General features: G+C 37.6%; 1 protein-coding gene across 8 annotated transcripts in view; it reads right to left on the reverse strand.

Annotated features, from left to right (window-relative positions):
• diaph2 (diaphanous-related formin 2) overlaps positions 1-24278 on the reverse strand; it is a 395960-nt gene that overhangs the window by 362114 nt on the left and 9568 nt on the right. For all 8 annotated transcript variants that reach the window (XM_072664160.1, XM_072664155.1, XM_072664157.1 and 5 more), the window contains 2 exons: positions 20050-20154; positions 16597-16617 (listed from right to left, as the gene is read on the reverse strand). In XM_072664160.1, the coding sequence (XP_072520261.1) occupies positions 16597-16617; positions 20050-20154 (126 nt within the window). The remainder of the gene's footprint in view (positions 1-16596; positions 16618-20049; positions 20155-24278) is intronic.

The following is a 24278-nucleotide window of genomic DNA, read 5'->3' on the forward strand; positions in this document are numbered from 1 at the left end:
AAAAAGCTGACATTATGCACTTCTCTTATGCAGTTTTATTAATTTAATTTGCAGTTGTTTAAAGTGAAAAGATAATGTTGCTAAACAATTACTTACAGACTACACTGTGAATGTGCTTACACTTTATGTTAAAATTTTTGTGGATACCCCTTTTAATGAATACATTCAGCTACTTTAAGTTGCACCCATGCACATGCATACATAAACAGCTTGTCCAGTGTCTGTAGAGAAGTACTGCCACTAGAATAGGACATGTTTATCTGGAGCAGATAAACATGAACTTACTGGCACCATGCCTAATGACAGCCATGATCTAGAGGAGTATAAAGCCACATAGCATTGAGCTGTGGATCAGCGAAACAGTGTTCTGTAGAATGATTGTGCTCTGAGTTTAGACTAGCAGGCGTCTGACACCGAATAGGCGCACTGAACAAAATCAGCTGGGGGGTTAGTCACGTCAGGGTGCATTAGACCTGAGCACTAATGTTACAGTTGGACAGAGGGATGAATACAGGAATGATAGATGGACTGACAAGATAGAGCTATGCTGGAATGGAGAATTATGTGGAAATGAGAAAGGCCCCTTAGGAGTGATGGCTGTATTTATAGAGGATGGACAGGGAAGACACTCATGAGAGCCCAAGTTCTGCTCTTCACCTACAAATAAAATCTTGGTACATAAATGAACCACACACAGCCTAGAAACATCAAACATCTAACATGGTTATAACCAAACAACCAACCTATTTAATATGTCACAGTGCATCTTATGGACATGGTCTCAATCATTTCTGCTGCTCAGTATAGCCCATGGTGTTTACATGCATGTTTGTTTACGTAAGAATTAACTTCACCAAAATTGTAGACAGACGTTCTAGACTGTTCTGTCATCTGCTACTCTGTGAGCAGGTAGTGACATTTATCGTGTACAAAAAGAGTACAGTACAGACACTTTAAGCAACTGCTGCAGTCACAAACAAAAAAATAGCCTTTAACAAATTTCCATTATTTCCACAGATTGTACAAGTAATGACCAATGATGTGAACGACCACACAAATATAGCCCTCAATTCAGTTAAATTTATTCAAAATCTCCTGCAAATCTTTGAAGGACTGTAGATAAAAATCTACAGATTTACTTCAAGCACAAAGAATACTCTAAAGCAGATTTAAGGCACTTTACAAACATATTCTTGAGGAAACATCTCAAAGTATTTCTGAAATTTCAAATAAAATTTCAGCCAAATTTAAGTCAACATGACAGAAAATACTATGCAGAGTTTGTCATTTAGTGGTCCACTGCAGAAGCATTAATAAAGAAATCTTCCTGCCTAATTTACCACCAGTCAACTTGTGGCCAAAAGCCAAATGTGTGAACAGTGCAGGAGCTGACAGCAGCCTTGGGTCCTAATTATGAAGAGTAAAATAATGATCAAGTTGAGTGCCGTTTAATGACTTTTAACACATTTATTTTAAAGATGCTGTATGCATCTACTGGCTGACTGCAATATTTGAGTTTTTATTCACTCTCCAATTCCCATAAACATCTAACCAGTGTCCAGGTCTGATTCTAATACACAGAGCGACCATATACGCAGCCAAATATAGGTGTGAATGTCTCCGTTTATAATAAAGTTTGTCAATTTCACCAATGCCTTTGTGGCCTGTAACTTCTTTATTCTGTGCTGCCCATGAAATAATATGTTCACCTTTTCCGTTTTTGTTTCTTATTTCATCTCAGCAAGTTTTCATACCACTCACCTTGACAAACAAGATATTGGGTCTGGATCTTTGTAAATCTGGCAAAATAACAATGGGAAAAATGGGCAAACAGGAGTGATCTCCTAAAGCAATAGCACTGCCACTGCAGGGAGCTGTCAACTACCATTGGTGCTGAAGTGTGACTGATGAGATTAAGGGGACACAAATAGTAATTGGAATTTAATTGCCTTTTTGTATTCCTTCCACAAACATAAAAAATGTCATCATGTAAATCATTTACTCAAGTAAGAAATCTTTCAAAAAATAATCATTAGGACATTACGTTGCAGTCTCCCACCAGAGGCTTAGTATTCGCAGATACAGCAACACAGCTTACCACACATCTGGATTTACAGGTGTTCCTGTATTCCTTATGGTGATTTAAAAAAAAAAAAATGCAACATTTCAAACAATAAATTACAAGATTGGTGGTATGTGGAAGATATTCTCACATTGTCCATTTTCTCCTATTCGAGGTCTGTACACAATCTGTACCATATATAGACTTAAGCCAGTGATTATCAGTGCTCTGCTTTCATCAGCAGAGGTTGTGAACACATTTGAAAAAGGGTTCAAACAGCTTAAAGAGGAATGTTATTGGACATACATGACTTAAATTTTTGTGATTAGGAAATTAAACAACCACATTAAACAACCACATTGACCATTTGTGACAGATGGAATTTGGCTTCCGCATATATCCCATCCGTGCAGTACACACACACACACACACACACACACACACACACACACACACACACACACACACACACACACACACACACACCCCCAGTGAAACACACACAGTGGACAGTGAGCACATGTGCCCGGAGTAGTGGGCAGCCATTGCCGGAGCAGAGAGGGTGAAGGACCTTGCTCAAGAGCCCAACAGTGGCAGCTTGCCAAGCCTAGGTATCGAACCCACAACCCTGTGATCAATAGCCAGGGCTCTAACCACTAAGCCAGCACTGCCCCATAAATTATTGGTTTGACATTATGAGAACAATGTCAGGTACAGGGTGGACCATTTATATGGATACACCTAAATAAAACGGGAATGGTTGGTGATATTAACTTCCTGTTTATGGCACATTAGTATATGGGAGGGGGAAAACTTTAAGATGGGTGGTGACCATGGTGGCCATTTTGAAGTTGGCCATTTTGGATCCAGTTTTAGTTTTTTCAATGGTAAGAGGGTCATGTGACATCAAACTTATTGCAAATTTCACCAGAAAAACAACGGTGTGGTTTTAACGTAACTTTATTCTTTCATGACTTATTTACAAGTTTCTGACCACTTATAAAATGTGTTCAAAGTGCTGCCCATTGTGTTGGATTGTCAATGCAACCCTATTCTCCCACTCTTCACACACTGATAGCAACACCGCAGAAAAAATGCTAGCACAGGCTTCCAGTATCAGTTTCAGGTGCTGCACATCTCGTATCTTCACAGCATAGACAATTGCCTTCAGATGACCCCAAAGATAAAAGTCTAAGGGGGTCAGATCGGGAGACCTTGGGGGCCATCCAACTGGCCCACGACGACCAATCCACTTTCCAGAAAACTGTTCATCTAGGAATGCTCGGACCCGACACCCATAATGTGGTGGTGCACCATCTTGCTGGAAAAACTCAGGGAACGTGCCAGCTTTAGTGCATAAAGAGGGAAACACATCATGTAGCAATTCAAATATCCTGTGGCCTTGAGGTTTCATTGATGAAGAATGGCCCCACTATCTTTGTACCCCATATACCACACCATACCATAAATGTTTGTGTTCCAACAGTCTTGGAGGGATCTATCCAATGTGGGTTAGTGTCAGACCAATAGCGGTGATTTTGTTTGTTCACCATTCACATAAAAGTTTGCCTCATCACTGAACAAAATTTTCTGTGTAAACTGAGGGTCCTGTTCGAATTTTTGTTTTGCCCATTCTGCAAATTCAGTGCACCGATCTGGGTCATCCTCGTTGAGGTGCTGCAGCAGCTTAAGTTTGTAAGGTTGCCATTTGTGAGTAGCTAATATCCGCCGAAGGGATGTTCAACTGATGCCACTCTCCAGTGACATGCGGCGAGTGCTACGCTGTGGGCTCTTGCTGAATGAAGCTAGGACAGCCACTGATGTATCTTCATTAGTGACAGTTTTCATGCGTCCACATTTTGGCAAATCCAACACTGAACCAATTTCACGAAACTTGGCAAGCAGTTTGCTAACTGTAGCATGGGAGATGGGTGGTCTCGTAAGGTGTCTTGCATTGAAATCTGCTGCAGTGACCCAGGTACTGTGTTCACCAGACATCAAGACAATTTCTATCCGCTCCTCACATGTTAACCTCTGCGACATGTCAATGGCTGTAAACAAAGAGAAGCTTGTAAATAACTCATGAAAGAATAAAGTTACGTTAAAAACAATTGAACGGTTTAAATTGGTACACCATTGTTTTTCTGGTGAAATTCTCAATAAGTTTGATGTGTCACATGACCCTCTTCCCATTGGAAAAACTAAAGTTGGATCCAAAATGTCCGACTTCAAAATGGCCGCCATGGTCACCACCCATCCTGAAAAGTTTTCCCCCTCCCATATACTAATGTGCCACAAACAGGAAGTTAATATCACCAACCATTCCCATTTTATTTAGGTGTATCCATATAAATGGCCCACCCTGTACTTTAATTACACGACAAATACCTATATTTTGTGTATTTCAGCTTATAGAACAAATACAGGTACAAATATTTGCCAGCCATCTGCAAAGAAAATTGAAGTGCCTAGGTTTGATCACATGGCTTGGGCAAAATATAGTAATTGTAATGACAGAACTGCATCAACCAGTTCAGAAAGCCTGTTCACTAGATGCCTTCAGATCTGTGATAGCATACTGTCAGGGCAACAGTAAAAGGAAAGCTAGACAACAAAAAAAAATACATATACAACATTATTCAAAATCAAAAATACACATTTAATCTGTGTTATCTATGATGTAATATAGTAAGAAATCTATTCATTTGTTCCCATTAAAAATAAGACTTAACAGAGCAGCTAGATACAGTGTAGTTCTAGCACAGCACCCAACATCAAAACATTTGACAGTTAATCAGGCTATCAAGTTTTAAGATCTTGCTCACTTATGTCCCCTACAGCCAGTTCAAAAAATAATAACATTTCATTTATTTTCTTCCAATGCAGAGAGAGGTTCATTTTCATTAATGTAATGCAGCAGAATACAGGCAGAAAAACAGCTCTTCTATCTATCTTGATCCATGCTATGCTTTTCCTCCCTGTAATGGCTCACTGTGTCTCCTGTGTCAGGTAAACTTGTGTACTCTTTCAACTGAAAATGAACCAGGCTATTCCAAAGTACATCAATCAGTATGGCAGAGTTTTCAAAATGCATGAAACGAGCAGAGAACATCAGCAGTTTTTAAAATCAAGGGGTCAGCAGAAAAACTCTTTCCTCGCTCCTCTGTCACGCCAAAGTATGACAGACCTGGATCCTCTGTTTGTTAGTTAGATTGTTGACTCTTCCCCAAAAAGCATATATTCTTGTCTTCTCTGAGGTCCTAAATGCATAAATAAGAAAGCAGTCTGCTGTAATTGTCCAGCTCCCCCTTAAGCTACCAAAGTAATTATTTGTAAGCTATTATGTTACGATACTAAAATACAGTTTGGACATATTGTATATGTACACTTGTAAAACTCTACAGAATGCCAAGGTTTGATTGCTTGAATCCAGCTAATACAGCCTATGCAGTTCTGAAACAAGATTCATCAAAACAGAGGAAACCAAGGTTTCATGAACCAAAACATACCACATAACCTGTCAAGCATGATAGAGGCACAGTTATGGCACGCACAGTCAAGATTAAGTCTCCCCCTCTTAAATGGAGTTAACCTGTTTTAAATGAAGATCCCACTCAAAGGTCCAGCGATAAATAAATGCTTTGCTCACATGAGCCCACAAATCCCTTTGTCTTTTCTTTATCAACCAGAAAATTGTTTGTGGAGAGAGGAGAGTTTGAAAAGTGGTTTGTTGGAGCACCCCCCCTCCCATAATAAAGCAATAAGCTTTATGAGCATTAAAATGAACAACTTAAACCAGGGCATGTTTTTCATCCCAAAATAAGCAGGAGCATACCTGAACAGTTGTGATACTTTTTGCACTACAGGAAACAGAGGGAAAGGGAGAAAAGAAAAGGAGAGGGACGGATATTGAGGCAGGGTTTTATCCTCTCTTACATAACTTCTCCTCAACTGGTACTTTCTCGCACAACACAAGACTGAGAAAGTGTTCTATTTAGGGTGTCAGCCATTTTGTAGTGTTGTAAGAATTCTCAAACGCCAATTCAATTCCCTATACAGTACACTAGACTGATACAGAAAATCTGTGTAAATCCACAAAAGAAATGTGTCACATGTGCCAGCACTTACTATATAACTCAATGCTAATTGCTCCAACATTTTAAACCATAGGTTTTACCCACTTAAAGTGATTAAAACCCATCATGCTGTTAAACTCGTCTCATCAGCAAAACCAACCTGAACACTCTGATCCTTCCAATTCATTCACCATATGCACACTGAGCTCAGAGATTGTATGCACTTTGCACTTTAACTAACCTCCTTTCTGGACATAAGCTGTGTACTGTTCCCTCTACCTGAACTTTAGCTGTTCGTTATTCCTGCACAGTACATTCTGTTTACGCACAAGATGCTGTTAAGAAAACCAGACTGGTATACCTCAGCATACACTCCTGAGCTCCCACTCTTCATTTACACGCACAGCACATTGCTGCTCTACATATTTTTTCCATTTTACCATTAATATAGTAACTTAGTTTGGACCTTAATCACACATTTGTATTTGTATATTTTTTGTATTTATTGTCTTTGTACTATGCACCCTGTCTTATGTCATGTCTAATGGTCTTATACTACTATATGTCTTAACTATTCTGCACAAGGGACTTGGCCTAACAGTGTTTTGTTGTACTGTACAAGCCTGTATTAGTATAATGCCAATAAAGTTTAATTAAATTGAATTGATATTTTCTTGCTCATGGTCAGGGGAAAGATTTATTGGGGCAATTACTTAAAACACACTAAAAACTACTAAAATGCTGCTAAACTGTTGCATTAATTTCACACATTAATTTCTAGAAAATGACTTTAAAAAATGCACAATATTTACAAAATACAACACATGGCAACTATGGCATTCAATAAGCTATAAAAAAAATTAACTCTGTTCAATGGGCACTCGGGGCACCATAATGTTTTGGACATAGCATTGATCATACATCAAAGTCCAGTTTGATACTTTTGCTTGTCTCTTGCACTGCAATAACTGCTTGAAGTCTGTGATTCACAGACATCACCAGGTGCTTAGTGTCTTCTCTGGTTATGCTTTGCCCTTGCTCAATCAGGGACTTGTTCTCTTAAGTTTTCTCTTCAGCATATGGATCACATGCTCGGTTGAATTTGATTTTTTTTATTTTAGAAGTATTTACTGTAAATTGAGCTGATAAGATGTACACAACTTAAAATGCTTGTCAGAATCATTGTGCAACTGCCTTAAGCAGTTACATCTTCAATGAAATGTGTACTTGTCTGACTGGTTTGATTTGAAATGTATAACTGTAGAGAAGAGGGGCATAGCAAGAAAAGTGTGTTCTTGTCCAAAACATTATGGAGGGCACTGTATACACTTAAGGAAGAATGTTTTTGCTGATTAACACTACTTTAAAACACTGATTCTCATTCCTACCACAGTCAACAAAAATGTTGTGGTGCCACATGTTGAAAAGGCTCAGTGGCTGCTCATGCAGCATTAGCATGAAAAAACATCTTCCACAAGCAGCACCTCACAGACAGGGCTTGACTTTAAAACAAGGAAAATAAATGAATTACAAATCATTAGTCAGTCAGTGAGGCAGTCCAGCCAAACATCTGACATTTTGTAATAGCACTTTGAAATACAAAAGCAAAATTCTACAGGGTAATTTTACTAACAACCCTAACTGTAGTATTCTCTATGTTTGACATAAGTCTGTGCAGTTGCCCCTAAGTAGCTGAGTAGGTAATCATGCAAATTAGAGAGGAAACACTTCTTCTAATGCAAAGAAAATAATGTCAAATTGATAAACATGTGTACTAGATCAGATACCTCACCACATGGAGAAGTATAGACTTTTTAAGATGCAATTTCCCACCCTGGCACATACCACCCAATCAGGTTTTAATGTGACAAGTGTGACAAGTTGTTCTGCTTCCATTTGAATGTGAATTGATTGAAACCTATACCAATTTATAGGATACAATGTCTCCATTGAGTAGAAAAATCACATGAATTATGTGACAAGATTAGTGCTTTTGATTTAGTAACTATTTTCTGTTAACAGTTTTTCACACACTCAGCCATACTCACTCGCTGAAACTCGCAGACTAACCAAAATGACCTTTATTCTATATACTGCATACTTGAATTACTAATGTTTTGGGGTTTTTGTTTTGTTTTTGCAAGGAAAAACCAAGTGGGATTCCCGGATGCCATGACTCAAACAATGGACTGTAGAGCTGGGTCCACACGTCAACGTAATCTCTAGCTAGCGCTAGCTCGATAGCGGATAGCAAGTGCACGATAGTTAGCTTTAGCTACCTGTTGGTATCAGCTTTATATGCCAGCGTAGCAACAACAATTTTATTTCATTTGTGCGTCTAAAAGTCTAGTCAGAGTGTAGTCTTTTAGTCTTTTTAACCTTTATATATCACGTGCATTTAATACAAATATGTGTACCCTTTAATACATTAAGTCGTGCTTCTGAGCACCCCACAGCGCAGGGTCACTAAAATAAGGACATTCTGTGTGTTTAAGAAAAGATGACTAAGGAAAATATTGCAATTACTTTGGATAAATAATTTTAATTGTATTACTTTTTATTAATAATTGAATCATTTTAACACACTCACATTAGAGTAATTAATGTGAGTGTGTTAGGAATTCAAATAGTTTCTCCAAAATAATTGCAATTTTTTCTTTAATTGTCTTTTCTTAAACGCATAGAATGCACTTAAGGGCACTAATTAGTTGTTAGATTAATCGACTAATCTGAAAAAAAAAAGAATCATTAGATTGATCGATAAAAAAAATTATCATTAGATGCAGCCCTAATGGACTGATTCTCAAACTTTTAAAACATAGACATGTGTATACGAGAGAAAGCAAAGTTATTTTAGCCCTCTTCTGTTGTGAGGATATATATATATAGTATTGTATTGTATTTTTGGTTTAGCTCACTTTTTCTCTTTTAGTAAGGGCTGCAAGTATTTTTTTCTTTGATGGTTTCTTCAAGTATACTCTATGTCATCAGAACAAGAATGCTTCTGGAAACTGAAAAACTGTTTATACACTCTACTGCACTAAACTTTTTAGTCAATCTCAGGCAGAGCTCAAAACAATACAAACGCATGTTTTACATATACTATTAATTTTGTAATGTACATTTAATTTGATCGCTTACATTACTTACAGTTAAAAAATAAAAGTAAGGCTCTGTGACTTACTACAACCTAAGGATTACTAATCTGTAACTACATGCAAAGCAATGCAAACTGGTTGAGTTGTAACCGGGGGGGGGGCCAGGAACAACCAGCGGTTCCGAGGAGTTCATCAGTCACTCAATCACCTTTTAGAAAACATTAAAAAACATAGAAAAAATTTTTTTTCTTTCTTTTCTGTCTACCATTGTCCTCTTTTTTTACACACAAGTCTCTGTTCATACCATAGGTGTGATTCTCCGCTTTGACGACTCTACTTGAGTACATACGTATCCTATGCAACAGCTTTCCCCTTTACTGTCAGGAATCGTGCAGCTAACTTCCCTAAATTTTGCTCATCAAGCAATACATTTTTATGTTTGTTTGCAAAGTTGTTGCTTGGGTTATTTGTAGCCAATAACATGGATTTGGCTAATTTGCTTAATGCCATATTAATAACTAGCTTAGTTTAGGATGTGTTTACAACAAACCTATATAGCATACCCATGATATGTGTGTGAAGCTAAATGTGAAGAAAGTTGATTTCATGTGTTGCAGCATGTGTTTTTTTTTTTTTTGTCATCCCTTATTCCACCAAGTACTCTTTCGTTTTTATTAACACTAGCCTTTCAATTTTGTAATTAACTACAAACAAACGCACTACACTTCTCACATTCATTAAATCTTTCCAGATTTAAGGTGTCCCTGTAATAAGGTGGTATCGTAGTACCCAAGAAAAGCATTAGCATGCAGAGTTTGGGAAGTAGCAGTAAATAAGATCAAGCTCTTCTGTATGCAACCTTGCAGAAGCCCTGTTCCACAGAGACCATGACAGAGCACAAATAAATAAATAAATAAAAATAAATAAATACAAACAACTCAACTATAGTAATTGGATTTAAAATGATGGAATTCATTACAGTTGTGCACAATGTTCTGAAATGGAAACAGAGGAGAAAACATTCACCAGAGGCATGGACTGATCTGCTTATATAAAAGCCATTGGGAGATGGAAGGCATAATTCAAATAATTTTAGAATTCTTAGCCCATTATAGCAGACAGTCATAGATGTTGCAAATGTAACAATGTTTACTGCTGTGTTTATCCACTTATGCCTTGCCTTTTCTTCTATAAGCAGGGCAGATTTTAGAGCAAAACTATTGCAACTGTGTAGAGAAAGGTGTATGGGAAAAAGAATACATGAAATAATATATGAAATAACACACCTTGCTGGTGTAAAATGAGTACCAACTGTTCATATAACTCAAAATGTACTGAAAATTAAGAAAAGATCGTGTTGTGCAAATAACCCAAACAGTAACACACCCTTATGTACTTTGAGATCAACTTGAGTAGTCACTGCTTGGTTGTAGGGAGAAAAATTAAGATTTTGTTTTCCTGCCTGGTTTTAGAAACCATTTGGCAGAGCCATCTGAAGAAAACAGGAATAGCATATGGCTGCATTTAAAAAATTTATGTGCAGTGTTAACGCAAGCACCTGAACCATGCAGGGCAAGGTGTAGGGACAGCATATGTGGGGAGGGAGATGCCTCTGCCACTCTGCCACCAACAGATGAGAAATAATTCACCCCACTAGCCCAATGCCAGAATGGAAAGGACGGGAGGGGAGAAGAGAAGACCGGAGAAGAGAGAAAAGAAGGAATAATCTGGCCATACCACAATCCAAATTTAAACACACCCAAATATCAGCCAAAGGAATGCAGAATGCCAATACTGCCCAAGCATAACAATGTATTTTGAACAGCTTGTTTTAAGACCAGACCAGTGCAGTGGTGCCAGCATAAATTATTCAGATGAGATTGCAGTCAATAAGCAACCTGTCAATACAGCCTCGCCAACATCAGTCTCTGGGACTGTGTGGAAAGAACGTGAAAAATCATTAGTGAATTGGGAGTTGGCTCTTTCCCACCGTGTCACTGCCCTGTCAGCTCCTGAGACTTGACACAGGACTGAGAAATCATTCTCCCCTCCCACATGCAAACTAAAGGTAAAATAAATAAATAGTCTGGCTGAGGTCCACCTGAATGCTGTTGAGATGTTTCACACGTATTCTCCTCTTTAAGAAAAATCTGACTTGTTACAAATGGCTTCTATGGAAACAAGGTGCCCCCCACCCACATTTAAAATTCCACCTTACTTGATTTTAAGACATTTAGTGCCATCTAGTGGGCCTCAGACAAATCAAAGACAGATCCAGACACAGCAGGCTCTTCTTAAAAGGAATGGAACATTTCAACCTACGAATATGTGATGCAATGGGCAAATACTGCGTGTATTTTGCATTCATAAGAAATGAGAAATAATTCATTCATTCAGCTTGATTCATTCATTGATTCATTCAACAGCTAGTAAAAACTTTGAAATTGGCCCTTTTTCAAATATATGTAGCCTGGGCCCCCTGGAGAAAAGTACAGGGTAGACACGTTATGAGATCAAATCACAAATCGTAAAAGATTAAGATTTTCTTTATTCATAAAGACATTCATATTTTATGCAAGATCACAGTTTGTCATCTTTTATAATTTCAAATTAACAATAAAAAAATATTTTTTTTAAATTTTTACAATTCTTGCTTGGTGGAATTTTTCCCATTCCTCCCTGCAAACAGCTTAGAGTTCTGTGAAATTCTTGGTCTGTCTTGCATGCATTGCTCCTTTAATGTCTTTTTTTTTTTTTTTTTTTTTAATTAATCAGGTTTTGCAAAACCTTTAGCCTGCACCCTATGAAGTAGTCCACTATGGATTTTGAGGCGTGTTTTGACTAATTATCTTGCTGTAAATGACACCAACTTTTTATCTCCAGCTTTACTTTAACACTTGGTGTTATGTTTGCAAAAAAAAAAAAATAGATGGTGCTAATTTACATTTTCACCCTAAAACTTTACAAGACAAAATCAGTACACTCAAGTAAAACTGTAAAATAATTTCAATCTAGTGGTCACAGCTGAAAAAGACCCCCCACCACCACCACCTTACAAATCATGAAAATGCACTCGCTCACTCACAAAAAAAAAAAAGGAAAGAGACCACATATTTTTTCTTCAGTATGAGTACACCACATCCACTCTGGGTTCCCTTTCATCTTCTCTACATTATAATAAGACTATACTCTTCCCTTTTGATGGCAGTAGAGCTGATTGTTTGTTTCTTGTTGAAAGGAAGACCACATGGCATAATGCAGCAGTCACTCATACAACATATGAACCTTTCATGGACATTCTGTTGTTGGAGGTATTTACACATAATACTAGTTTTATATACCACACCATGTTTGAGATCATCAATCAGCCACTCATTCTTTTCTTGTTATAATCAAATTATACATTCCTCCATAATGCTTGAGACAATGCTTTTGTTTTGTTTGATTTTTTTTATTAATCATTTGCCCACTCCTAACACTTCAGTTCCCTCTTTCTTTTGCCACTTTAGCCTAAAAATAAAACTCTTCAATTGCAACAGCACCACTTTAGACAACATACTAAGAGTTCCCATTAACAGCTACCAAACAATTCAACACTTGCAATCAACTTCAGACAATTCGATTCTTCATGACAAATGAAAAAGTTAAAAGAACAGGCCATAACTGGACAAATAAAAATGTTCTTACTTTTATTATGTTCATACTCTTGAGCCTGTGTAAATTAAGGGACAGTGTACAAACGCTGTAATTCCTAAACTTGCATCTTGATTGCTTCATTTCATATTCATCACCTTAATGATATGTCGCCATTACTGATTGTGAGGAAACTAATAAGCCACAGTGATCATCATGGGCAAGTAAGTTTTAGACATTCAGCTTAAAGTGGCAAAAAAAAAAAAACTTAAAACAGCAATAGTGTATTTTTTTTGGCATATGAACAAAGGCCATTTACAATCTGCTCTTATTTTTTTTATTTATTTATTAATTTTTTTTAAAACATGTTCTTTCATATATTATACTATATTCAATCACATGAGACAGTTGTGAATTTTACAAAATTATATGGAAACTGCAAAGGTGATTACACCTTACTCAGTGTTTGACTGAAATGTATTAAAATCATATGCAAGAAAGACATGCATAAAACAAGTGGCACATTAGCATGTATTACAATTAATGTCCCCCCCCCACTCAGTCCTCAAGTCAACCCTGAGACATTTCATTGGGTCTATTCTAACAGCCCCAAACAAAAACATGAGATCAACAATCTTAAGGAAATCAGATCAAAGAAATACCAAAGAGGCCAAGTCTGCTCCAGACAGGGAGCTTGGAGGGAAGGACTGACGGACGATTAATAACTGACATTATGGAATTGCAATTGCTAAAACACAAGTAAATGGTTTTCTACAAGGCAGACATGAGCCAACTTTAATAGTGCTAATACTTGTATAACTGACTCACTATTCCACAACATGAAATGCATCACAACAGCCTGTACCATTTCAGAATAAGTAAACTCATGATCAATAATGGCAAAAACATGCCCAAAACAGAAATGCTTGTCCTTGTAACACCACTGAAATAAAATCAAAAAGCAGCTTTCATGTGTCAAAGGACCATCACTCTGAAAACCTCTTTTCAAAGTTAAGTTCCTAACTAATTAAAACTAGAATCCATATTGAACAGTTAAGAGGTGCAGCAAGTACTTGCTATTGATTTTTTCCCCACTGGCAGCCATTTAGAAAAACACCAAGGGCATGTGCCATATCAAATCTGCTCAATACACCGTCATCTTGTGTATTGTTTGTTAAATTAAACAGGCCTTTTCAGAACAAGGCATATAAGCAGGAATGTGGTTGGCCTTGGTTTTATTTAGATTTAGCTTGTTTTAAAAGGTCCTCCACAGACTGCATGCTCTGCTAGCAAAGGGCTAAGCAGTGAAAGAAGAGGTAGTACATCCTCACAGAAACAAGTCTTTAAACAAGTAGCCACAATGAGCCTGAGAGGGTAATGGGCCTTGGAACACGAGTATGCCAAGTACAAAGTCAAATGAAACAAGAGCACCACACACATGATGCCAAGGTTATTCATTTCATACAGCTTACATGGAGTTCACAGAAACCAAGAGGATATAGAAACAGTGAGTAAAGGAGAAGTGAGAAGTGTGGGCGAGAGGGTGGGGGAGGAGAGAATTCATCCCTGCTTCAATGAAAACTGTTCCAGGCCCTGTCCCAGATCATGGCAAAACGTTCTGGAGAGTCAGTAAAAACAAATGTTCATCCAGAAAAGTTTACTGGCAAGTAAGTGAAAAGCACATCAGATAGATTCATTGTATAACAATGGAATCACAACCAAGATAGTTTACGTATTGTAAGACCACTGATGCCTAAGTATCACAACACAACAACCTTCTAATGAGAGACACCTAATATGAAGTATAATTACAGAAGTATTAGACAAGTTCTGTCACATGAAAACTTAAAGTGTACAGGAATTTTGATTGCTTTAAAAAAAAGCCACAATCACTTCTCCGATCCCCTTGCTAACAATGCCCTGAAATGTAATAATTTAATAATCATTATACATGCCAGTAGCTTACATTATTGTACAGCTTAAGTACAATTTGTCTATTGTTTTTCCAGACTGAACTACTGACTTTCTAAAAAATGTCTAGGATATCACAGATGCTGCAGACCCAAGTGTTTCTCCATTTCCCTCCTCTTTTATCGACAACTCAAAACTTGCCTGCATGTTTCCGTGGAAACAGGGAATCTCCTAGCGGTCACGCTGACCACGTGAATATTGATTTCCTTTCGTAGTCCGGAGAGCTTTTGCAGGTTAAGTCATGCAACCTTGTCAGGTTGCAGCAGTACAGACATCAAAACTACACACTGACTTGGCCCTCGTATAAGCTGTTTAAGAGGGGAAACTTTCCAGCTTTTACTCACTTAAGATTAGTTTCATCAATACAGACCCATAAAGCCATTGTCTTGTACAGACACAGTTTCTAGCCAATAGCTGCCCTCTCTCTCTATTGTCTTCATTATAAATGATCCCTTCATCATAGTCCTGTGACATTCCCAATGTGAAGACAGACGAAATCCAGCATCATAAGAAGCATGCAGAGGTGTGTCGGATAAAGCCATTTCACCTCATGCTCTGCAAGCTCTCTGCCATGCTTTCATGCTCTCTGGAGGAAAGTGCATGAGGAAAGTTAAGGCATGGGATTGAGGATGGAAGACTATCCCCATCCGCGCAAGTGTGTTTAGTGCATAAATGGATTAAAAGCAGGGGTCAAATTTCATCTGTTTTAAACACAAATGGTGAATAATAGTTATATAATATACTAAAATTAATTAGTATTAACTATTATTCTAAGTTCTGTGCAATTCACAAATATTAAACAGCTGATAATAGACAATTAAAAAAAGATTACAGATGCACAAAAAAGAACATACAAAACCTGCCAGTCTCAGGTGTAGATGCTGTTGCATATTGTTGTAAATAATACATTTACCTATGCCTCTTCATTTCCAAGCCAACACATGTACTCTCCGTTTTCCACAAGACAATAAAAACATTTCTAATGACAAGAGGCACTTGGAAAAGCAATAACTGTGCCTTGCCAAATAAATAAAATAAAACAAAATAACAAGGAACCTCATACGGACTACGGGGTTTCACTGTGTGTAAACATAGGGAAAGCAAATCTGCAATTATCAGATTACAGAACTGTGAAATTAGGAAATATTGCTGTGCCCGTAACAGTATATATTTATAAAGATTATTACAGCCATTTGTGTGCAAGTGACAATAACATCCTAAGCACAAGTGAACATCTTAGAAACAACAGTGTCATTCTGTAATATGGCTAGGACAAAGACGTGTTTACCATTGTGTTGTGAGAATGTGATTTTAGGACAAGGGAAAACACACTTTCTATCTTTCTTGGTGTTCAATCAGTAGAGAGTATTTTTAAGGGGGGGGGGGGTTAAGTGATATGTTTTCAATGTTCTGTCTGATGAAAAGAATCAACACAATGAAAGTCATTCAAATGCAGAACATTAGGATAAAGAGATTATTTTCCTAAAAAACTATTGCTCATCTTCAGAGTAACAATATCAAAATGCTAATATGTTAGACTGTTATCCATTGCAAAGAAATCTTATTTACATGCAGGAATTGTGGGAAAATGTATTCCCTTATCCAAGTTATAGCCCAGTGTAAATGCTAAACATTAAATCTAGAGCATAAAATGACCATTTTACTGTAGACTACATGAGCAGAGAAGTGGAGGGTGTTACAAAAGGAAGAGATAAATGATCACAAATAAAAAGCAAATAAATAATCTGCTACTTACCACAACTTTGCTCCCAGTTATCTGCATGCAGTGGCCAGCGAAGGAGGTTAATGTGCAAAAAGACACAAACAGCACAATCATTAGTAGGCCAGTGTATCGTCTGTACTAGCAGGCTTAAGTATTAGTGCACTATACAAAAGTTAAATAGTGACCCTCTATATCAGACTGTTAAACGGATTCCACAAAACAAAATCTGTGATCTCACAGACAAATGTAAGAATGTCTGCAATATTGACGACTGGTTCAGCATGTACCAAATTTGTTGATATGACTTAATGATGGCCTACTTGATTTACATTATTAACTGCATATTGACAGTTTCCAAAAACAGTTACAAAATTGAAATGTAACACTTACAATAAACTCCAGACCCTTTATAGTCGCAAGTAAAAGTAATTTTTTTAAGGCAGTTACAGTGTGCTTGTTACCCAAGTATTTAAGTTATCAACATTTGAACTGTTTGTGTTTTTGAGCACATGGCACAGTGAATAAACAAGAAATAGAGAGCTGGAGTATGGAAAAAAGGTGTTTCAGGGGATAAGATTGAAAGTGTGGGTGTTACATGTGCTAAATGAGAGAACATGCCACAACTGGCCATGAAACAGCTTATCAGTCAACTGTCTAATTTTGAGCCTGTGATAGAGGGACTGTGTAAAAATGGCTGCAATTCCTGAAATTAATGAAAAATGGAAAAAATACAAAATTGTCACCGCCCAAATACTTATGGAATTTGTTGAAGTCGGTACATACAATTGGTATAAGAGAGCAGACTACTATGGTGGCCGATAAAGTCAAATGCTGTGCAAAAAAAAAACAACAAGCTACATAATCACAAAACGCATCCATCAATACGACATTACATGCGCTACATTTTTCAAACATACTGCAAATTTACAGACATTATGCACTTAAGAAATCGTTCAAATTCACAGACACGATGCAAATTTGTGTAAAACTTCAGAAATGCTGCAAATAAAAACATCACCTTAACATGAGCATGAGTATTTTCATTCTCAATTCCTGTTTTTAACCTGGCAGTATTTATTAGTTTATTTATTTATTTGTCTAACTTTGATAGCATAATTTCATTTTTTCTTCTCTGATTGGTCTAGCTTGATTAATTCTAAAGTGGGCAAAACAATGTTTTACTTCCCCAACAAGACAACCTGCTTTAATACAGCAATGTCAATCACATGAAACATATCACATTTCGAATAATCATTCTGTGCTAGGAAAGTACAGCACTATCATCATGCCAGGAAAGACAAGATGATTGCACTAGTGTGAAGCATGCTTTGACACATTTAGTAACATTTGTCAATGGCAGTATCCAGAAAAGTGATCAGAAAGATTTTATGGTATGTTAATAGTCAAGGAAATCCACAAGAGTGAAGCAACACTAAAACACTGCATCTTACACCATAAAAAATGAAAATAATATGAAGTGCAGGTAATTTAAAAGCCTTCTACTACTACTGGTAGTGTGAGAATGGATGAAGAGGCTGAGTGTTAGAGGCAGAAAAACAAGGAAGAAAATACTTCTGCAGAGATGCAATAACAGTATGTGTATGTGCATGAATAAATGAGAATCTGCTTTTAAATTAGCGGCTTCTATTTGGCAAACAGGTTTTGAATCTGGAATCTACAATTACATAATACAATTAATTAGAAAGTGGCGGATTACACACTCTTTTATTCAGACAGATTTTGGTTTGGTTACGGGAACATATTTGCATTGTTGCATCATGGCCTCCCCAACCCTTACTAAATATCACCTGCAGTGAAAGCCTTTTTCTCAGCCAGATTAAGCACACTGAGTACATTTCTTAATTCCTTTTACTGTTCAAGCAAAGAGACAACACTGACCCAGTGTAGCCTGAGATTGGCCATACAGAAGAGAGGGATTGTGGATGCATCAGTGTGCACTTTATACCAACATCCTGCAACCAGAATGGAGTCAAAAAAGCAAACAGAAACAGAACTTTCATTACGAAATGGTAAAACAAGTCCCCAATTATCCTTAATTGTTGAATGATCCTGAGTGATATAAACACATCGTAGTCAGGAATCCTGTGATTAGCAACTTGGCTAATTTAGCTACTAGTACCTCCCAATAAGGATACTGTTCATTATGTAATACAGACACATGCTTGCACATTTTACAAGGCTTGTTATATCCACGTATAAAACTAAAGCACCTAGTAACTGATTTTGAGTACCCTGAACCCTGTCGCATGATCTAGGAGATTTTGAGTGGTAATCCTCCAACATCCTGACCTCACTAATGCTCTTGTTGTGGAATGCATTCTGATCCAGTAGAAAGCCTTCCATTGACAGTAGAGACAGTTACTCCAATAAAAGCAGGATAAACTCTTTAATATCTTTGATTTCAGGAAAGAATGATAGAGCAGGTGTCTCGATACTTTTGTCCATATAGTGTATTACCCAGCCCTATGATAAAATGTTGACTCTTCAGAGAAGGTTAATAGGGAATAGGTTGTAGGGGGTTTTGCATGGGTTTTGCTGTATCCTGCACAAATCCTTAGACTGCTCAGCCACACTACCCATCCTGCAGGAATCCTGTAAGAATTCCTGTACTCTGCTTTTAGGTAGCTGCCTGAGCTGAATTCTTAAGAGGAAAGAAGAGAGAAGAGGAAAGCTTCCACTGCTGATGCATTCACATTACAGGCAAAAATGTGTTCCATCCATGATAAACAGCTTTTATCACATAAAAGCAAATCTTTCCCCTGGAATGCAGAGCACACGTTAAGCTAGTTTCCAGCATACTCTTGCCTTGTCACAGTGCTGTCTACAGCTTCCATAGTGACATGTAGCTAGGGAGTGCTTCTGGTGCTGCTGGGGAGGAAATGTGGTGCAAAGAGAGAGACTCCCAAGCTCTGCTCGTCTAAAAACAGATCTTGCAGCTTTCAACACTGCACGTGTAATGGGATGGCTAATAAGACCAATCATTTGTCACAATTATTATAAATACTTCGTTAGTGACCATAACAATAATACACAAATGCCCAAAATGTGTGCCAAAGCTCTTCTGAAAAGTGATTTATGGCAGAACGCAAAAGTCAGGGATTACCCTGTCAAGCTGTGGCTTTTCATTTTTTACAGGTTTATGGTGATGAAAGTGTCATGTTCTACATTTCTGGGCAGGCACTGTGATGCATAGCAAATTCTAATGAAAAGTTGATCCCCGTGCAACATAAAAGGTTTAGATAGCGGCGCAATACATCAAAAGTGATTTGAAAAACACCCAGAAAAAAAAAAGGGGGGGGGGGGGCAAATGGCTAGAAAAGATAAAGGTGAAGGCAATCAAAGATGTTGCTTTAGCAGTAGAGGCGGAAAGAAGATCAGGTTAAACATATTATTTCATACTGTCATATGTTTTATCCCCACTCTCTTCATACAAGATGAGCTGGCCAAGATATGTAGAACACTTACAGATTTGGCTGTGGCGGAGATGTACTGGACCACCATCTCTCGCTTAGTGCTCAGGTCCTTTCCACGCAGGGGGGCTTTGCGGTCCTCATTCAGGTTCATATCCTCCTGCAGACACACATGCACACACACGCACACAGTAAGGACATTTAGTAAATGAACAAAAACATGCAATAACACAAGCAACGGAACTGAAATGACTAATAACCATCAGAGAACAGAAAGAGCTTTGGGAGTGTGGGAAGAATGCATAAAATATATACAAAGCACTGTAGCAGGAGGCCTGTCAATAAAGGACAGAAAGCTCTGTGATGGCCCCATTACCATCAGAGAGATGACAGCCTTTATTGAACAGAGCTATAAAGTTTCAACATGTATACATCATTCGAAGTTCTCTGCTTTGTGATGGTCCTATCCAATTACCATAATATGACAAATCTTTAAGGTATTACCAGTGCAGTGCCACAACAAAGACATTGTGCAGATATAACAGACTAATATGGCTCTAACTCTGCAATACTGCTTTAGAGCTTTGCTGCCCTCTTGTGAGGCAAGAGAAAACTGCATATCAATTTGTCTGCAGAAGGTTTGTTTGGACAATGGTGAAAGGGCACCAAGAATAACCAATTAATTTTTGTTTTTATTAAGCAATTCTGAGTAAAAGGGACAATCATTTAAAGTAAAGAACATTTCATTAGAGCACAAGACCTCACAAAAAGTAATGTTTAATCCATTTTATTCTAATCTTTCAACTAAAACTTTAGTTATGTATCTCTAATTTGACTCCTAAGTTAGTTAATGAATGTGCTAACTGGAACATGGCACATGAAAAAGCATAGCACTAACCAAGGCTTACAGGGGAAAACGCTCAATTTAGCATGATTTTCTTTACTTTATTATGACATCATAGAATAGTATTATTTAACATAAAGGTTGTTGAAATTAAGAACTTGAATGAGAGATTGCGTAATAGTATGTAGGTTAAAAATATATATATATTCAGATATTTTATTCTTGTGTCTTTAGGTGAAATATGGTCCACACATTATTAATGTTAATACTGGAGGAACATCAAAAACATCAGTGTCAAAGAACAATGCAATACTCAAATACCCATTAACAGAAAGAAAGATTCAGTGTCTCTGTTAACACTCTATGGGTGTGAATCAAAGTGCACTAGAGCTCTGACATACTAGGGATAGATAATAGAGCTCATAAGCTCTCGCCCTCTCTCTTACTCTGTCATGACAGACAGAAGGAGGTGCTGGAGAGGTACCAGGTTCATAAGAGGTAAAAGGCATAATACCTAATCTTTGATCGGTTGAATGGTTTTGCCTTTTTTAAGTTGGATTCAAGAGGCAGAACTAAATAAAAGCTTAAAGTTTAGGTTTAGATGACTAGATGAAGTACTGAACAAATAAAAAAAAAGAACACAACATGTTCAGCACACTAATATAAGTGATAAGCAAAGTCAAAACTTGGATGCAAGGTTATGTCTGAGGATTAATTAATTGCACCACACTCCTACAAAGAGACTTACATTTACATTTATGGCATTTAGCAGACGCTCTTATCCAGAGCGACTTACAAGGTTACTCGTATTACAGAGGTGGGCCAATGTAGTGTTAGGAGTCTTGCCCAAGGACTCTTATTGGTGTAGTGCAGCATAGTCACCCAGACCGGGAATCGAACCCTGGTCTCCCACATGGTGTTGTTGTAACGCAATGGTAGGTGGTGGTGACTTCACCCAAACAAACCCGAAAACAACAGTACTGTTGTGTCAGCCAGTTAGGCAGTTAGGCTACACAGTGTCAGTGTTTGAAAGCAACATGTAGAGAAATCAGGGGGTGACCGCGTTATTGGAAATCTATTTAGGGTACTGTCTGACCTCCAATATCCTGTGGCCTTTTACCTGTCCACGTCCCCTTCTCTGTCTAAATGTTAATGGGGTTGAATCACAGAAACATTTATCTTCAAATTATAAAAAAGTGCGATATGGAATTCCACAAGGCTCTATTTTACACAATTATAAGTGGACATGATTTTACCTTCCATTGTTATGCAGATAATACGCAGCTCTATATTATCATCTAAACCTGATGATAAATTTAGATTAAAGAAAATTGAGGACTGTGTACAACACTGGATGTCATACAACTTCTAAACTGTAACAAAACCAAGGTTTTCCTTTTAGGTCCAAAAGCTGCAAGAAATAAAATTCATCAGATAAAACTTTGAACTTTTTTGCTGTTATTTCAATAATTTTTCATTCATCATTTGACCAACATACAGCTAATATTACTAGGACAGCCTTTCTACATCTTTGGGACATTGACAAAGTAAGAAATCCCTTATCTCTACAGGATGCATAAAATTAGTACATGCTTTTATTACCTCAAGGCTAGATTATTGTAACACACTATTGTCAGGTTGTTCCAGCATGAAACTTCAACTAGTTAACCAGGGTCCTTACCTAAACTAGAACTGCGTTAGCTTCCAGCTAAATTCCGTATTGATTATGAAATTCTACTATTGACGTACAAAGCCCTTCATGGCCTTGCTCCTGAGTACCTGCAAGATCTTATTGCAGATTATGAACCATCCTGATTACTTAGATCACAGGGTGCTGACTTCTTAGTAGTTCCCAAAATTCAAAAAACCTCAGCAGAGGGAAGAGCATTTTTTTTATAACGCCTCCCAACTCTGGAATAACCTTTCAGATAATGTTTGGGTCTCAAACACAGTTTAGGCTGAAAACTATATGAGGTTGCAGATCCAGGGAGCTTGTGAACACAAAGAATTGTAGTGTACTGAGATGCTAGATGAACACATAATCACTCAGGTTTGTGGATGGTGAAGCAGATGGACACCAGTGTTTTAAGGTGCGCCTGTGTCTCTGCTACCCTCTGACTCTGTCCTTTTAATTAGGCTGTTATAGTCAAGACCTGCCAGAGTGGTCAGCCACACTCCGATACTGCTCAACATTCTTTGTTCTCCATAAACTGATACTGTTTAACATTCTCTGCTCTTCATGAATCCACTCTTTACACCTCAGAGTCAATGGCTGCCCACTCATCCGGCCCAACCAGTTGGAAGACTGGCCGCTGAAGTCACCTTTACCTGTGTCAGACCAGTTGCCACCCACCAGTCCGACCACCAGGCTCCCCCACCACCCATGCCAGACCAGCAGCACACCCTCCTGCCACTGCTAACTGCCCAATGACCATGTTAAAATCTAAATGGACTCTTAACCATCATGCCACTACTAATATTACTAGTTATACTGTACCATAATTATTGTGATTATCATATTATGATATAATGATTATATTGCACACATGAGCAGTAGATAAAGTCTTGGTGAATCCGTGACCTCTTTAACTTATAAATAGTTTTGACCAGAGGAGGATGTGTCCCCCTTGTTAGTCTTGGTTCCTCCCAATGGTTATTTTCCACCATTATTTGCAAAGAAATTCTTTAAAAATCAGACAATGTGATTTTCAGAATTTTTTTTCTCATTTTGTCTCTCATCGTTGAGGTCTACCTATGATGTCATTTACAGGTCTCTTATTTTTTAAGTAGGAGAACTTGCACAATTGGTGACTGACTAAACACGTTTTTCCCCCACTGTATAAGCTTGGAAAATAGAGCCAGGTTCATACGTATTTGGAAAGCAACATGCATTAAACAGTTAGCAGACACTTTTTTTTTTTTTTTTTTAGAAAGTCCCTCTAAAAGTAATTGACAAAGAGACTGATATGAAATTTATGACAAGCTGTGGCCTGTTCCCTCACAATTGCAAGGAGTTGACAAGTGTCAGGTTTGCATTTGATAAATGTTCATGGGGACTCTATAGGCTGTCCAAAGAGCTGACAAAACAAGTGCAGGAAACCATCATTAGGCTCAAATCCCCAATCATTTATTCAATGTCTGCCACTGAATGTGATTGTGAGGATGCAGAAATGCTTGTCTTCTAACAAATCTTCTTCATTATTAGAGTCTGCTAAAATGTTCCTGAAAGTTTTGATTTACCTTTTTAAACTTCAAACAAGCAGTTCTTTCAAAGTTTTCAAAGTCTTCCAGACCTCAACATGATTGTCACATCGTTTTATATTAGCCATAAATTGGCTACGAACGGGTGGGTTAATTGGCAGTACCAAATTTGGAGAAAAGGGGAAAGGTGAAATTTCTATATATATTATAAAAAAAAAAGTAGTGATGTAAAAAGCAGT

This window comes from Salminus brasiliensis, chromosome 19, assembly GCF_030463535.1.
Source record: "Salminus brasiliensis chromosome 19, fSalBra1.hap2, whole genome shotgun sequence".
Lineage (NCBI taxonomy): Eukaryota > Metazoa > Chordata > Actinopteri > Characiformes > Bryconidae > Salminus > Salminus brasiliensis.